General features: G+C 45.1%; 3 protein-coding genes and 1 long non-coding RNA gene across 4 annotated transcripts in view; 2 read left to right on the top strand and 2 right to left on the bottom strand.

The window, feature by feature from the left end:
- Positions 1-16,955, top strand: part of UMOD (uromodulin) — a 293,482-nt gene that overhangs the window by 189,984 nt on the left and 86,543 nt on the right. The window lies entirely within an intron of this gene.
- Positions 1-16,955, bottom strand: part of IQCK (IQ motif containing K) — a 37,159-nt gene that overhangs the window by 5,657 nt on the left and 14,547 nt on the right. The window contains exons 7-8 of the mRNA XM_081840176.1: positions 10,642-10,726; positions 7,193-7,304 (exon numbers count right to left, since the gene is read on the bottom strand). Of these exons, the coding sequence (XP_081696302.1) occupies positions 7,193-7,304; positions 10,642-10,726 (197 nt within the window). The remainder of the gene's footprint in view (positions 1-7,192; positions 7,305-10,641; positions 10,727-16,955) is intronic.
- Positions 1-16,955, bottom strand: part of LOC309329170 (acyl-coenzyme A synthetase ACSM5, mitochondrial-like) — a 267,701-nt gene that overhangs the window by 249,499 nt on the left and 1,247 nt on the right. The gene's annotated exons all lie outside the window — the stretch shown is intronic.
- On the top strand, positions 11,690-15,429 carry LOC309329399. The gene is made up of 2 exons (XR_014151127.1): positions 11,690-12,324; positions 15,194-15,429. It is a non-coding gene; the product is annotated as an uncharacterized lncRNA (long non-coding RNA).

The following is a 16,955-nucleotide window of genomic DNA, read 5'->3' as shown; positions in this document are numbered from 1 at the left end:
CCCTACTCAGTCATGAATATTGCTGGGTGACCTTGGACCAGTTGCAGCCTCGTAACCTACCTCACGGTGTCGTCATAGGGATTAACTGTGGAGTGGGGCGAACAGTGCACTCCTTGGAGAAAAAGGTGGGATATAAATGCTCTTCTGCTTACCTGCTTAAGAAAGCTGGAGGGGCCAGCCAGGTGGAGATGTCAGGAGCCAACCTGGCATCCAGAGATCTCCACATGGTCACAATTGGGCCCAGGCCAGCAGGACTCCCCGCTACACGTCCACATCTGTAAGTGTGTGTGTACATGTGTGGTGCAACCCTCCAGCAGTGTTGAAACATGACCATTTCAAGGAACATCGAGGCTAAAATAAAGGTCGTCAATCTCAACATCCCTTTTAAAGCAGGTCCGTATCATGAATGCAAGAGCTGCTTGCAATAGTCATGTCCTCCAGATGCTATTGGACTCCAACTCCCATCAGCCTCAGCCAGGATGGAAAAGGGTAGGATATAAATGCAAGTAATCTATGCAGGTTTGCTCAGAAATTAGTATTAACTGGGGGGATTCCATTCTCCCTTTCTCCATTCCCTGTCTCACAACACCGTCTACTTTGGGGTTTCCCACACACCCACTCAAACTTAGGGGTTGTTCTCCCAATATATTTGTTGTACTTTTGCAAACCTTAGGGTTCCCTGTAGACACCTCCCTCTTGCGCATGGGGTGTTGTTGTTTTGGCTATATAAAAGGAATGGCACTCGCAGCCTGAACGTTGGAAATAGAAGGATCTCCCAGGTGAGTGTACACGATTGCAGCTTGAATCAAAACAATCAGTGCAAGACAACAATATCATGGGCAAGTCAAGGTTTACTTCAACACTACCTCAACTTTTAAAAAAAGTCAAGGAAGGGGGTAAGGGATGGGAGAACTTACCCAATGCAAACATTTGAAACAAAAAGTGAATGGGAATTTGCACAGCCAGCAGTAGAACAACCTTGCAAAGGAGCAAAACTTCCTTTTTAGAGAGGCAAATGAGCACAGGGGCTCAGGGTAAAAGAGATATAGAATCCGACAGTCGCTCCAGCTGATTAATGAAATGCCCAAAACAGCATCAGCATGAAACAGGAGCTGCTGCCTGTCTAGATGGAACAAGAGAGTCTGGTCTTAAAAGTCACCCAGATTCCTTTAGCTATGCAATGCTGCTGCTGGGAAAGTCTCCACAGTCTGCATTGATAATGTCCATTCAGTTCATGTGATATTGGGGAAACTATTGATGCCCCCACACCCCGCCCCAGGATGGGTGAATCTGTCCATTTCTATTTATTTCTGTTTCTCATTTTTCCAGTCTTAAATCCAGTGCTCCAGCTTTCCACGTTAGTTTGCTTTTTTAAAGTCCCCATGAAAATTCACCAATGTCTTACTGCATATTTCTCCTAACAAATATGGGCAATTCTGACTAAGAAACACATTTTTTTTGCTGTATATCCTGTGAAGAAAGATCTGGGGCACAAAAGTTCAAACAAATGCAAGCAATAGGAGCAGGTTTGTCACTGCTCTATGCAGAGAACAAATGAATCCAGAATTCAATCAAATAGATAAGAAGGAATCTCTTATGAATAGATTCATAAGGAATCTCTTTTTTAAACCATCCCCAGATGAGCAGCTGAAATGAGAACAGGCCCCAAGAGCCCTATGTAATCATAAGGGAGTAACTAAACCTTAATTATAAAGCTAAGATGTTCCCCAAAAGTATTCAGAAATCTCAGAGACATGTGTCTGTGCACAGGAAGCATCCAATAGTAAGGGAATGACTAGCAATGCTTTCTGGAAACTCATACATTGACTGGCAATGGTATACCCTTGGCTGACTGAACAATACTCTCTGGAATGAGAACAGGCAGTGTGCAGTGGCTCACTCTAGACATCACGCCAAATCATGGTTAAAGAAGCTTAACTGTGTTTTGGCACAATCAAGAGAACAACATACTTTGGTAAAGCAAACCAAAAACAGAAACCAGAGCTTTGAAGGGTTTCAAGGGTTCGTTCTAACTGCAGTAGGATGCAATGTCTGAACTGATAAACCATTGTTTACAACCTTTGGTAGGCTAGAGTGGGGAGCCTTGGCCAGAAAGAAATGAAAACCAGACAAATGGCTCTAAACACTTGTTTCCATGATGGTCTGAATGCTCATGATTTGAGTTCTAAAACAGCAGTTAGCACAATGTACAGTCTAGTGCAAAATCTAGGCAAAGTTATGGATGAAAATGGTTGTTACAAGAGGGAGTTGGAGATGCTCATATAGCATCTTAGAATGAGAGTGCTCTTTGGGCAGATTAGGACACTTCTAAAATTTCCATCTATGGAAAGCTTCTCAGCTCCCCCTTTAGCTACTGGTTATATAGTCTCAGACTGTTAGACATGCGATCCTTGTGCAAAGATGGAATTGTGAACACCTCAGAGTACCAGCATGGTTGATGACTAGAGCAATTACAGAAAAACAACTGCAGCCTGGAGAAAATTAGGAAACTGCCAAATACCAAGTGAGAGTTGCTCCAACTATCTCAATATTGTCTACTACACCAAATGGCAGCAGAGTTTTGTGCAGTATTTTCCTCCAGTCCTGCTTGGAGATGCCAGGGATTCAGCCAAGGACCTTCCGCACACAAAGCATGTTCGTTGCAACTTTACAAATGGTTCATTAAGCTACACAATTCAGTTCAGCCTCGGGGCATGGCCCCCCATAAACCTGGTGCCAGCCCCAATGCCAGCCCTTTCCATGACATTTTTTGGTGGGTGGGAGGTTCTAATAGTGTGAGTTGCCCTATCTCCAGCCTCAAACCATGCAAAGCAGCGCATGGATGGGAAGCCTGAGGCCCTCGAGATGCAGCTGTACTCCAACTCTCTCCCATCATCCTCAGCCAGCATGAGTAATACTAAGGGTTGTGGCCTGGAGTGCCACAAGATTCCCATCTTTAGCCTACAGACCAATGTTCATCACCTGAATGAGAATAAGGCAACATGCAAAGAGAAGGAATATAGCTCCAGACAGACCTCTGCACTGACTGGTAAATACATCTGTGAACTAGTCAGAAGGAGCCAGTACTGCAGTCCCCGAGATCATTAATGCGACTCCATTAGTGTATATAGCTTTAGCAGGAAGTTTGATCCAGCTGACCCGAAGCATCCCTTTTCATTCTACCCACCACCGTGACTGCTGTTTCCTTTCTGATTTTCCGAAAGCGAAATAATCCTGCAGTGGGTTTGGCATTTCAAAGACTCCCCGGTGGTGGGTGTGGACTACGGCATCAGGATCTGCCTCCCTGGGGTCGCATGACTCCTGCCGCCGCATTCTCAGCTGTCACTGCCACGATCAAGTGTTCCAACCATCCCTGGCATTTGGAAAGCACTCGATGCAAACGCCGCATGCTCCTCGAACTTGCAGTGCAGTGCTGTGCTTTTGTTTGGAAAGCAGTTCAAGATTTCTGTGAAATCCACAAAACGGTGCTTGTATACCTTAAGTATTTATAACCTACCCTTTCTCTGTGTCAGGGGTGGGGAACCTCTGATGTTGCTGGACTCCAGCTCCCAGCAGCCCCAGCCAGCATAGCCAGGGGCCAGGGATGATGGGAGTTGTAGTGCAAGAATATATGGCGCGCCACAGGTAATATAAGCAAACTGTAAAATAAAATCATAAAGCAACAAAGCCCCATATCGGAATAAATAAGAGGTAGCTAAAGTCCAAAGGGACGCGGGTGGCGCTGTGGGTTAAACCACAGAGCCTAGGGCTTGCAGATCAGAAGGTCGGCGGTTCGAATCCCCGCGACAGTGTGAGCTCCCGTTGCTCGGTCCCTGCTCCTGCCAACCTAGCAGTTCGAAAGCACATAAAAGTGCAAGTAGATAAATAGGTACTAGTCTGGCGAGAAGGTAAACGGCGTTTCTGTGCGCTGCTCTGGTTCGCCAGAAGCGGCTTAGTCATGCTGGCCACATGACCCAAAAGCTGTACGCCAGCTCCCTTGGCCAATAAAGCGAGATGAGTGCCGCAACCCCAGAGTCGGTCACGACTGTACCTAATGGTCAGGGGTCCCTTTACTAGCTAAAGTTCAAACGGCAACAGGAGTGCAGATGAAAAAACCAAACCCTTAAATAATGTCTGGGCAAATAAACAAAGACTTTGCACTAAAATGATAACAATGCTAGTGCCGGTCATACTAACAGGAGGGCCTGTCAGGAGCAGGAGTCAAGCGTAGATCAGCAATAAAAACATGGTGTCAGTGAAGTTAACTCTTTATGCAAAGCAACCAAATCAGTGCAGGCCTAGAAATCCCAGCAACTATTCCCAATAGGCCTAGAAATCCCAGCAACTATTCCCAATAGGCCTAGAAATCCCAGCAACTATTCCCAATAGGCCTAGAAATCCCAGCAACTATTCCCAATAGGTCTTACTGCAATGAGGCAATTGTGAGGACTGAAGACCCTCCACCTTTCCACAGCTGCCTAAGTCCCCTCCTCTCCAGGGTTTTTTCCAAGACTGCGTCTGCGCACAAACAATCTCTGATTTGTTCATTTCAATTCTCTCTGTGCTCTAGGACTGTGTTTCCCAACCTTGGGCCTCCAGCTGTTTTTGAACTACAATTCCCATCATCCCTGACCACTGGTCTTGCTAGCTAGGGATGATGGGAGTTGTAGTCCAAAAACAGCTGGAGGCCCAAGGTTGGGAAACACTGCTCTAGGAGACCAGGCAGGAGAGGGAGACTCCCTGGATTCTTCAAAAACCTGCCTCTCTGTCTCCTAGCCCCACTCCCCTCCAGCTACCTCTTCTGCCTCTGAGCTTGGATGGCTCTCTGCCCCAGCCTCTTCTTGCTCACCAAACCCCATTGCCTCTACAGCTTCTGACATCTCCTCCTCCTCCAGAGGCTGCTGTTTTCAAAATACCAATGTGGCTTTAATTTTATTAGTGCAACACTGAAAGGAGGAGGAGGAGGAGGTGTAGAAAGGCATCTCCCAATTTCTTTGAGAATCATCTTATTTATTTCATACACACTTTGACCAAATGTATTTGGAATAATAACTGTCATCCTTTGAGATTCTTCTCGCAATCACTTGGCAGACCGAAGGCTATAGAATTTGATAGCCCTTCCTCTTTGGGGTTTATCACATGGCAACAAAATTGTTTGTTCAAACATTTTGCCCCAAACAAAGCCACATTTGTATTTTGAAAACAGCAGCCACTATTCAGAGCCAGGCACAAAGACTTCCACCCCCTTTCCTATAACTTCATATATTAATTCTGAAATTAATCAGTCTGTATGTGTAGTTCTATGTTTATTTTGTGTCCTTCCTGAATGCTTGAAATTATCACTCTAGAACACTAATATCTCGAGGGCCAAACTGGACCTTATAAATCCTGGCAACTAGCCAGCCTTAAACCATGCCTTGCTGTTGGCTAAGCAACTGCTGTTTGTTAGGGCAAACAAACCAAAAATCCCACAATCAGATAGAATGCTGAAACAGGGATTGCTAGTCTTTTTAGGCCTGTGAACACATCTGCAAACCAGAAAAATTGTTGTGGGCACCGAAGGCAAACCAACCAAGCACATGCCAAAAGCTATTCTACCAGCTACAAGAGAATGCTCCTTCCAAGCCCGATGAAAAAATAAGCAATACATGCTATCAATAATAATAATAATATTAACAGCTTTTAAAAGGAATAAGGTTTTTAACCTTCCCCCAAAGAACCAATAACTTCATTGTGGTTTTATTGTTCATTCTTCCCTTGAAAATGAAGAAGGGTGAAGAAGCAAATTGGAGTCGGGGGTGGGGGGTGGCAAAGGTCATTTGCCCCCAAGGCATCATCCTCATCTATCACTATAATAACTTCTGGAAGAACAAAAAAACCCCAATAGATTGTGAGCCAGAACTGCTACACTTGGGATAGAGAACCAGTTGTCTTTGCAGCAAAATGCAAACACAGAGATATCCATTGTATTGGACAGAATGTCATCACAATGTGCTGTGCACACAATGGATGCGTAAAGCTTTGGGATGCTTCTCAAAAATAAAAAAGGCAAAATGTCTTCACTGTACAACATGTGTTGGCTCGTTTCTGTTCTGTCCCATCAGTGTTGCACCTTTATATTGCATTGCAGAGATCCCTTAAGGGTTCTGCATTTTATTTTTAAATTGGGGTGGTGGGTGGGTGTGCGAATCCCGATTTAGGAATTATTCCATACCTTACGTTTTCCAGACCTTTCAAACAAGACCAAACAACACTATTTATTACATTGGTCCTCCTATAAATGCCACCAGTTCAAAAGGCTTACCACTTGTGGGGAGATTCCTCTTGGGAGGGATTTACAATCACGGGTACCAAGATGGCAACAATATACAATGATGTTGTCATAAAAGCAAAAGGCATCATGTATGTTAAGAGCACCGAACTGACAAGCACTGCCGAGCGAAATCTTATTTTTAGCACATGCTACATATTATTTAGCACCCTGTCTTGAGCCCAAGTAGAGTCTCCTCCAGGGATGGTGGAGAAAGTCACTGTCTGCACTTTCAAGCAAATTCGTGCTTTCGGGCAAGGCCAACCTGATTCACCTGAGACAGACTTCTATGCCTCTCAGGATCCATCTACTAACCAGATCACTCACATCTCTAAATTGTTCAGTAGTTCTGCTTCGAAAACCTTCATGAAGTTTCAACTGAAAATGTGTGGGAATTGATTTACACGAGGACTTCCTTTCTTTTCCTATTTTTTAAAAAAAGAATATTGATGCTATTATTATTTGGAAAGGTAGAGAACTGAAGACTGGAGAAATGAGAAAAACCTAACCGGCAGTGTTGCCCATGTCTAGTGCTTGAACAAAAGGATGCTTCGGCTAACCACAGTATAACATTTAACTAAATGAGAGCCAGTGTGGTGTAGTGGTTAAGAGTGGTAGATCTGTAATCTGGGGAACCGGGTTCGCGTCTCCGCTCCTCCACATGCAGCTGCTGGGTGACCTTGGGCTAGTCACACTAGAAGTCTCTCAGCCCCACTCACCTCACAGAGTATTTGTTGTGGGGGAGGAAGGGAAAGGAGAATGTTAGCCGCTTTGAGACTCCTTCGGGTAGTGATAAAGCGGGATATCAAATCCAAACTCTTCTTCTTCTTCCAGCTGTCCCATTTGCAACCTGTTGCGGGGGGGTGGGGAGGAGAAAGTTACCTTTTTTCTCTTGCTTGGCCCAGAATTCTCGCACACGTTTAATAATGTTCTTTGTCTCCCTCAAGTGTTTCTGCCACTGGCGTAATTCTTGAACCTCAGGTTCACAGCGGACCTTGAAGAATGATTATTATTATTATTATTAATTACTAATGTAAAAAGGCATCATTTTTTGTTCTGCCCCGTATTTGATGCAATGTTGTTTCAGCGTTGCTGCAGTTTGCCTTCCGCCAAAAACTACATTTGTCAGCTCACTACCCACTGTGGCAAAATGACATTGTCGTTCAGTTATTCCACCCCATTCATTTCAATGCAAACGAAACCCGAATGTAAATGGGGGTAGGAGGGATGCAATCAATTATGTATCATTTCTGGACTGAAAGCAGCAGCAGCAGCAGCAGCAGCAGCAAGCACTGTCTTTTAGCCAGTGCATGAAGTAACAGCAATGACTAATACTTAGGAAAGAAGATCTAGCCAATAAGGCTAGAGTGAAACACCCATTATCTAGACTTTTGGATTGCTTTTCTGCTGGTCTTCCCTGATGGAGAAATTATTGTTGCTCAATAGAAAACATGATGGTTTCTAGCATTTCAGTGTAGCTGCTGTTTGGGAGTAAGTGTGTCAACACAAAGACAAGAGGTAGCAGCATAGTCATTTGTTTGGAGTGTTACTTCCCCCTTGCCAAAAAGCATTCCTGTGGATGTGCATGTAACAGAAAGCCCAGGGACAAACTACCAGGGTAACCCAGATGAGTAGCTCTTTCCTGCAAGGGAAACAGTGGCACACATGCAATATCTCCTGGTCTAAAAAGATAAAGAGAGTACATGCAGAATTATTACCCCATCACCTTTAAGTCAACATAGGAACTCCACATACTTTCCTTTGGCCAAAAGAGCAGCAAAACAAAGAGCCCAATCAGAGATCTACTAGTCCAGTGTCATGTTTCCAGGAAGTCCACAAGCCCATCATGAAAACATGTCTACCCTGCCCTTAGCAGGCAGTAAAACTGTTCCAGGGAATCTCAGGTGGGCTATTATGCATGCCTATTAAGTTGGCTTTCGGTCAGCAGATCAAAGTTGTACAGATCTGCTTCGGTGCATGGACACTTCGTCTTGGGCTTGACACCTGCACAAATTTCCTTGCTTATTTCATGGGCTGTTCTGAACCTTTAGACTTAGATCACCCACCAGGACTTCCAAAGCCCTCTCAGTCTCATAGCCAGGTTGGAATCCCGATCTGAAAACATAATCTAAATGTGCCTCTGCTATTACAACCTTGGTAACCTTTTCTACAAAGGGATGAGAAGATGCCTAAATTCAACTATACACCAAGTTGGCTTTTTAAAAAGTAAGCAGAGAATGCTCTCCCCCAAATTTGGCATTCACCATTTCTGCCGGTGGCTCACCGAGATCACACCAACTTGCCAAGATGGGAAATAAGTCAGAGAAAAACTGGTACAGCCTTCCTCAACCTGGTGTGCTCCCATCTCCCATCTGCCTCAGCCAGCATGGCCGATAGTCAGTGGGAGTTGTAGAACAAATCATCTGGAGACAATTCTGAAGACAACTTTGGAAAGATGGTTGCAGATGGTTCTTCAAAGGCCCCTTCCAAGTCTAGGAGTCAAGGACTTCAGCTTGGATCCAAATGTCTCTTTCCTAGGAAAACCTATGGATCCAACATTGCTCACAACTTTGAGGGAAACTAGGCTGAAACCAATCCATGCAGCTGCTACAAGTGACTACTACTAAAGCCTGTGACACAGGTTCCCATCTCTCAGAGCCAGGTTGGATTGAATCTGAGCAAATTTATCAGGAAAGAATTGTGCCAAAAAGGCCCTCAGCAGGCAGCTGAAACTTCCTAATATAATTAATGCAATGCACATTTGACAGTAGCATTGTTATTGCTCATAACAAGAAATATTAAAGATAACCTGTATCAGAGCCTGGTCAATGTAGAGCTGCTTTCAGATAAAAGAGCACAGATTCAGTCATATCTGACTAAAGGTAGCTTACCAAAATGACTCCATAATGAGCTGATCCTGCGGAGAGGATCACAGAACCACAGCAGAGCAAGAACCACTGAATACAAAAATGGACAGATAATGAAATATTCTTATGACTTCTCTGGCTTTTTTTCTCCAGATGAGTACCTCAAGATGCACGGCAATGTCACTGAAGATATATTATGTGCACATTAATTTTAGAAATGCCTCACAAACGAAACACATATCATGAACATGTGGCATGAGGAAGCCTATGCTCCTAGTTAGTTTCTAGTTTTCCATAGTTTGTTCCCCATCTAGCCTTTTCATAGGTATGCACAGCACATACCATTAGGCTGTGAACACAGGGAATATTTTTAAGGTGAACGTTTATGGTGCACATAATCCTAAAGGGCATTATTTTGACCCATCAAACAAAGAAAGTAAACATAATTTTTTAAGATTAACAACGAAACGTTACTTAAAAAATACAAACAGCTTCTGCATGCAGGCCGAGGAGGGGTGGGAGAGTTGTCTCTGCAAAAGTGGGAGCATGTTTTGGTTGCTTCACAAGGAGCCTACCACTCACACCTTTTGAGGAGAGAGGAATGTGGAGGTGAGGGGCTGCTTTTGTGGCAGAGGGACACATGGGGCTCCCACATTGTTACCTCACCTCAAAGAACAGCAATGGACCCTCCAAGCGGCAAGACCTCAGAGATAAGGTGGTGCTTGCTGCTCAAGGGCCTGCCCCAGGCCATTCCCCCAAGCGCTCCTGCCTCCTTTTCCACAAAGACAGACATTTATTTTGTGTCTCAACAGCTCTCTCATCCCTCCTCAACCTGTACACAGAGCCAGAGAAGTGACCTGGTCACTAGTGCTCTACTAGAGTTAAGCAACGTCAGGGACCCATAAAGCCACTATTTTGGCATTAAGGCAAACCTGAGCACACCCCGTACATAGGCCTATAATCCTTCTTCTTCGCCCCTTTTTATTTTTTCCTCCCAAACAGCTCAGCATCCTGTTCCTTCATTTATGTCTTTTCTCTTGCCTCAGTGGATCCCTCCCTCCTCTGCCCTCCTCTGCGCTGATTCACATGCTCAGACATGAGACTTGGGGATTTTTTCCAGACGTCTTCTTGCCACCAGAAAAAAAAGGGACCATAAAAAATGGAAGTTAGAGCAAGGAAGCTTTTCACACCCCGGTGAAGCCCATTTCATCTCTGAACTTCTTTGTTTCGGGTTAATCTTTATTTATTTATTTATTTATAAAAGCACAGCAGCTTGCCCCCTCCTTCTCCCCACGAAAAGACTGCCAGCACGAGACAGCTTCTATGCAAACACAAGCCAACCATCAGGGTCTTCGTGGCTATTTATAGCACCTGCTATTTAGAATTTATGTAAGGGGTTTTCCCCAGGGCCTCTGCAGTCGCACAGATTCAACATCAAACAAAATAATTATAGATGACTCTTACCCGATAACCTCTCCAGAATGATTGAATTATGTTGCCTGCTTCTTCCTCTGTTAACAGCAGGGACAGCGGAATTGGTGGCCTAGGACTGAAGCAAATTTGTGTGTGTTTTTTTAAAAATCAAAATCACACCTTGGGTAAAAGGAAGGTCACTGTCAAACTAACGACATCAGACTCCAAGTCTCCTTATGACTGCTCACGGTGCTTTCAATTAGATGGAAAATGGAACTGCGAAATGGGAACTGGGAACAAGATGGCTCCTTGTGGCACCTCAAAAAATAACAGACATGTGGCTGAGGTATAGTCACTAATGCCACATCTCTCAGAATGATCCTGTAGGTAGGAGTGGAACCACTGCCTTCCAATACAAACTAACCAAGTCAGTCCAGCCAATAAAAGTCATCCATTAAGAAATCCAAGGCCAATTCAGTCCCATACCCAAGACCGAACTCGAAGTGGAATGGATTTGCCATCCTCTCAAGCACCATACTCAGAAAGGGGTATCTGTGACCAGGCAGTAGTTATCCTGTAGGGACGTGGGTGGCACTGTGGTCTAAACCACTGAGCCTCTTGGGCTTGCCGATTTGAAGGACGGCGGTTCGAATCTGCACGATGATGGTGCTTTGTCCCAGCTTCTGCCAACCTAGCAATCTGAAAGCACACCAGTGCAAGTAGATAAATAGGTACCGCTGCGGCGGGAAGGTAAACGGCATTTCCATGTGCTCTGGTTTCCGTCACAGAGTTCCATTGCGCCAAAAATGGTTTAGTCATGCTGGCCACATGACTGGAAGACTGTCTATGGACAAACACTGGCTCTCTTGGCCTGAAAGCGAGATGAGCACCACACCCCCCATAGTCACCTTTGACTGGACCGTCCAGCAGTCCTTTACCTTTAGTAGTTATCCTAATCCTAATCCTACCTTTAGTAGTTATCCTAATCCTCCAAATCCATGGAGGGCTTTTTCAAGGAGTGGACACCCTATTGCCTCTTTAAGTGCCACAAGCCCCAGCCTCTCATCCAAAAATGTGCTTAGTAGACCTAGGACCCACCAAGGCAACCAACGGCCCCCTGGACATTTTCAAACTAGTCATGAAAGGCGAGTGTTGAGAGGGCATGTGGTAGATCAGATAGCTGCAAGCAGCATGACGACGTCCTCAGGCCTCAAAAGCTGAACTGATCCCAAGACTGGACAGTGTGCTCAACCTCGTCTGGAGCTGTCACAACAAAGTACAGAGGCAACCAACGTCTATCCTCCAACTGTCATGCAAACTGAAGACAGCCCCACAGTTGTCATGGTCATGGAGGCAATGAAGCTCTGACATGGCCCAGTGAGAACAGCCTATGCATGAAAAGTGTGATGTTCACTTGAAGCAAGGAATTTGGCAGCAGGTTCCAGCTGACTTTCCCTCTGCTCCATCAAGAGAACTTACAAGAACAGGAACTAGTAGGCTTGAGCCTTGTTGCCCCATAGCAGACCTGGAATGTTGTGTGAAGACTTTTCCCATTGGAGATTCCTGATTTCCGTCAACTGCCACTTCATCTGCAGCAGCCCAAGTCACTGTCCCTCAGGAGATGTATTTGGAGAGGAACAAGAGCAGTGGCGGACTTGGGTACTATGGCACCCTGTGCGAGGCCAAAATTTGGCATCCCCTTCCCTGCCCTCAGGCGGGCCTTCCCCAAGGCAGGTAAGAAGGTGCCCAGCTCTGGGAAGGAGGCATGAGGGCTCTGGGGTATCAGTAGACTTGGAGGAACTAAAAGATGGACAGAAGGGCAGAAAATCATGGATAAATTACCGTATTTTTCCATGTATAAGATGACCGAATCCTATTTTTTAAAACTCAGAATTAAGAAAATGCACTATGCACTATCCGTGTATAAGACGACCCCTTATTTTAAACTTCAAAAATTTAGGAAAAAATATAGTCTTATACAAGGAAAAATACAGTAAGTCATATTTTTAACCAACCTTATGTGACATGGAATAGTGTAGGCTCTCAAGATGTTGCTGAACTACAACTCCCACCATCCCTGGACATTGCCCATGCTTGATTGGGCTGGTGGGAGTTATAGTTCAGCAACATCTGGGGTGCCAAAGGTTTCCCACACCTGGAATACCAGGATATAAACAACAATCATGCTTCCCAGTGCTATCAACTTCATAGGGTTTTCCAAAGTGCCCCCTTTTATGTCCTCAAAAAGTCCACCAGCACCCCATTGAAGCCCTCTGACAGTGGCTCTCTCCTTCATTTATTACCAACGTTAATATCCTCTTTCAGGGAAACACAAGATCATCCTTCCTAACCTTGGAAAATTAGCTCTGGCCCCAGCTCCACAGGCTTCATTTTTAAATCATGAGGAGCTGTCAGAGAACTGATCCAGGACTAAAGTAGAAAAGGCAATGTATAAATCAAGGCAAAGGCGGAGGGAGGGCTCAATATTCAGGGGGTGGAGGGGGGAAGTCTCCTAGAGATATCAATCATTTCAGCAGGCCGGGAGCAGAAGGCATGCCAGGTCCATTTTTGTCTCCAGGAGTATTAGTAATTGGCTTCAGGTCAAATAAAAATAGAATATGAGCAGAGGCAATAGCCCATCAAGAGTGAACTGGGGGAGAGGGGGAAAGTTATTTGTGGCAGGAGACAGCTGTGACACTCCATGACGAATCAGAGCTGACAACTCCGTTGATTTTGAAATTAACAGCTATCCTGTGAACACCAATCTATACACAATATCTGAAACATAAACATTTTGCTTGTACAAGGAAGATTTCGGCTCAGAAATAGCATAGCTTCCCAGTACTTTGATACAAGGTGTGACTTAGTAAATTCACGATTTGAACTACCACCGTAAAAAAATCAACAAATTCCAATTCTATACTCCTATGATCCTATATTACAGATTATCCTTATTTGCATTAGCAGTGCCCTCCGTCAGAGCCCAGAGGAATGGCTATTTTTTATCCACATCCCTCCTGCAATCCCAGACATGTGACTCATGTGTTATTAAAAGGCAAGAAAAGAAGAGAACTGCTGGCAAACAAGCGAGGATGTAGGGAGCAGCAACTTTCATTCTGTCCTGTCTTCCACACATAACCAGCGCTGTTTCCATTCTGCTACAGATCAGTTTACGCTAAAATCTACGTTATTCATCTCTCTCTCTCTCTCTCTCTCTCTGACCCAAACTAATGTAATGAATTATGTCACAAATGCCAATGCATTTCAGTGGAAGAAAAACATCAAAACACTCCTGGCAACTCTGAGATCACAGGTTAAGAAAATGTTTTAAACTTTTTTTAGAATATTTTCAACTGTTTTTAGAATGTTTTAAAAAGATTGTTGTTGTTGTTGTTGTTGTTGTTGTTGTTGTTACCATATTTTTCTCCCTATAGGACGCACCGGCCCATAGGATGCACTTATTTTGGGGGGGGGGGAATAAAGGGGGGGGGAATTATTTCCCCCCCCAACCCCAAAGAGCAAAGAAGCCATGACAGCGAGCAGGATGGATCCCGTTCGCTTTCCTGGCTTTGTTTTTAGCCTTGGGGCTGGGGGTCCGGGAGCGAAGGCGAGGTTGCGCAACCTCGCCATCGCTCCCGGAGCTTGCGGGGCTGGGGAAGCCCGAGCTTCCCCCAACCCCAGCCCCCAGAACGGGTGGGAGAGCGATGGCGAGGTTGCGCACAACTTCGCCATCGCTCCCGGAGCTTGCTGGGCTGGGGGGATAGCTTCCTGAAACCTGGAGAGCGAGAGGGCTCAGTGCGCACCGACCCCTCTCGCTCTCCAGGCTTCAGCGAAAGCCTGCATTCGCCCCATAGGACGCACACACATTTCCCCTTCATTTTTGGAGGGGAAAAAGTGTGTCCTATAGGGCAAAAAATATGGTATTATTGATGTGTTTGCTGCTCTCAGTTTCTGCAGGAAGAAGGGCAAGATATAAATTGATAATAAATAAACAATATCAACAGAATAAAAACAATGCAGAAAATAATGCAATTATGTGTGTAACGTTGCGGACTTGCACAACAATTTCTGTTGCTGACCTCAGATGAACATGTGAATTGCAGCAATTTCTGCTCCCATTTCTGATGGAACTCCCCAAAGTCCCTGCTTTCAAGCGAAGGAAGTTGGTGCCACAAACACCAATATTTGCTGACTTAAGACAGCTATTAGCCATAGAAATAGGACTTTCCAAGGAAAGAAAAAAGGTACTGTTCTATATGGTACTTCCCACTTCTGCATGAGGAGATAAATGGCTGCTTGCTGGAAGTGGATACTGCTATTATAGGGCAGGCTGCAGCAAGGGGCAGCTGTAGCACATTGAGGAAGGAGGTTACCTTACATTTAAAGCTTTTGTATGTGCTCCCATCTAAATACCAAAATGGAAGCACAGGCGAAGAAGTAATTAAGGGCTATTTATTTACCATCACCATCACCCAGAAGGAAATAACTACTCTTGGGTCTAAGATGAGATGCTAATTTATGTCACTTGGTCTCCAATGCTGCATATGAACACTGTCAGCAATAAGTAATGGATTAACCCATGAAATGCCTGTTTTCTTTTAAGGCAGAGGCTGATGAAATTCTCCCCGTTAATGTATGTGGTTGAAATCTGAAGTCATCGAGATCTGACAGTTTTTGAAATATGCCCCCAAGCAGATTTTCACACATCACTCTCTGTTGTCCAGCAAATTCCACACCACTTTGAGAAAGGGTGGGTCAAACACTATATCTGAAAGGGCGCCAGGGAGGATCCTCGATTATCTGTCCAAATTTGCAGTGCATAAATCAACGTTAACTTGATGTCAGTGTGCAGGGAGCCTTCTATCTTCTTCTATTTGAAATCTCTTGATCCCAGTGGCCATGCTGGCTGGGGCTGCTGGGAGTTGTCATTGAAAAGATCAGGAGGGCAGCAGGTTGGCGAAGGTTTGACTAGCATATAAAACCAGGTTGGGCAAGACGATGCTATCTCAGCTCAACAGTCCAACGTTGTACCACCAATGTGGTTCCTAAAGTTGATCCTTGGTTTGGCAGGTTAGTTACATGGAACTCTGAAGTCAGCACACACTTATATATTTTCACTTATTTCCACTCTATGATTACAATGGCTCCTGTCCTGGAGTCAAAAAGAGTTGGGGTGATGGTGCCACACAAAGCTATACATATGGCTTGAAGCAAGGAATTTGGCAGCAGGTTCCAGCTGACTGGAATGTTGTGTGAAGACTTTTCCCATTAGAGATCCCTGATTTCCATCAACTGCCACTTCATCTGCAGCAGCCCAAGTCACTGTCCCTCAGGAGATGCATTTGGAGAGGCACAAGAGCAGTGGCGGACTTGGGTACTATGTCACCCTGCGCAAGGCCAAAATTTGGCATCCCCTTCCCTGCCCTCAGGCAGGCCTTCCCCAAGGCAGGTAAGGAGGTGCCCAGCTCTGGGAAGGAGGCATGAGGGCTCTGGGGTATCAGTAGACATGGAGGAACCAAAAGATGGACAGAAGGGCAGAAAATTTCAGGGAGGAATCCATAAAAGCCGGGGGCGGAACTCTAAAAACAACCAAATGAGGACTGAGAGTAAACACAGAATACTGATTGACTACTGAGGAGGAGGAATGGACATGTCTGGCTGGCACCCTGAATGGGAGCACTCCACACCGCAACATTTTGCTGCAGGCCCTGCTTGTAACTGCAAAATGGAACTCCATATTTAGAGACAGTACAGTGGTACCTCGGGTTAAGAACGTAATTTGTTCTGGAGGTCCGTTCTTAACCTGAAACTGTTCTTAACCTGAGGTACCACTTAAGCTAATGGGGCCTCTCGCTGCCGCCGCCACCGCCATGCGATTTCTGTTCTCATCCTGAAGCAAAGTTCTTAACCTGAGGTACTATTTCTGGGTTAGCGGAATCTGTAACCTGAAGTGTCTGTTACCCGAAGTACCACTGTATACCTGACCACTAGACATTGGGGGCAAACATCCTGGATGGAGATCACCATCTTGCCCAGCTTCTGAGCTTCCCCACAGCATATGGGCAACCTCTTCCAAAGGCAGAACACCATAATGAGATACCTGTGGCACTCCCAGAAGCTGTCGGACTACAGCTTCCATCATATCTGACTACTGGTTGTGCCAGCAAGGGCTGATGGGGTTGGAGCCAAACAACATCTGGGAGGGCCACCAGTTTCCCATCCCTGGCCAAGGTAGACTGTTGGCCCAAGGAAGCACAGCAATTCTTACAGTGTTTAATTCTGTTGTGCCTTTTCCAAAAAATAAATAAAAATGACAGCTTCAGTCAACTCATTTCAGAATGGAATAGTTGCTTCTTTCTCTTTTT

This window comes from Podarcis erhardii (assembly GCF_964252035.2).
Source record: "Podarcis erhardii genome assembly, chromosome: 14".
In the NCBI taxonomy this organism is placed as follows: Eukaryota; Metazoa; Chordata; class Lepidosauria; order Squamata; family Lacertidae; genus Podarcis; species Podarcis erhardii.
Note: the sequence above shows the minus strand (reverse complement) of the source record. Positions and strands in the feature narration are given on the sequence as shown.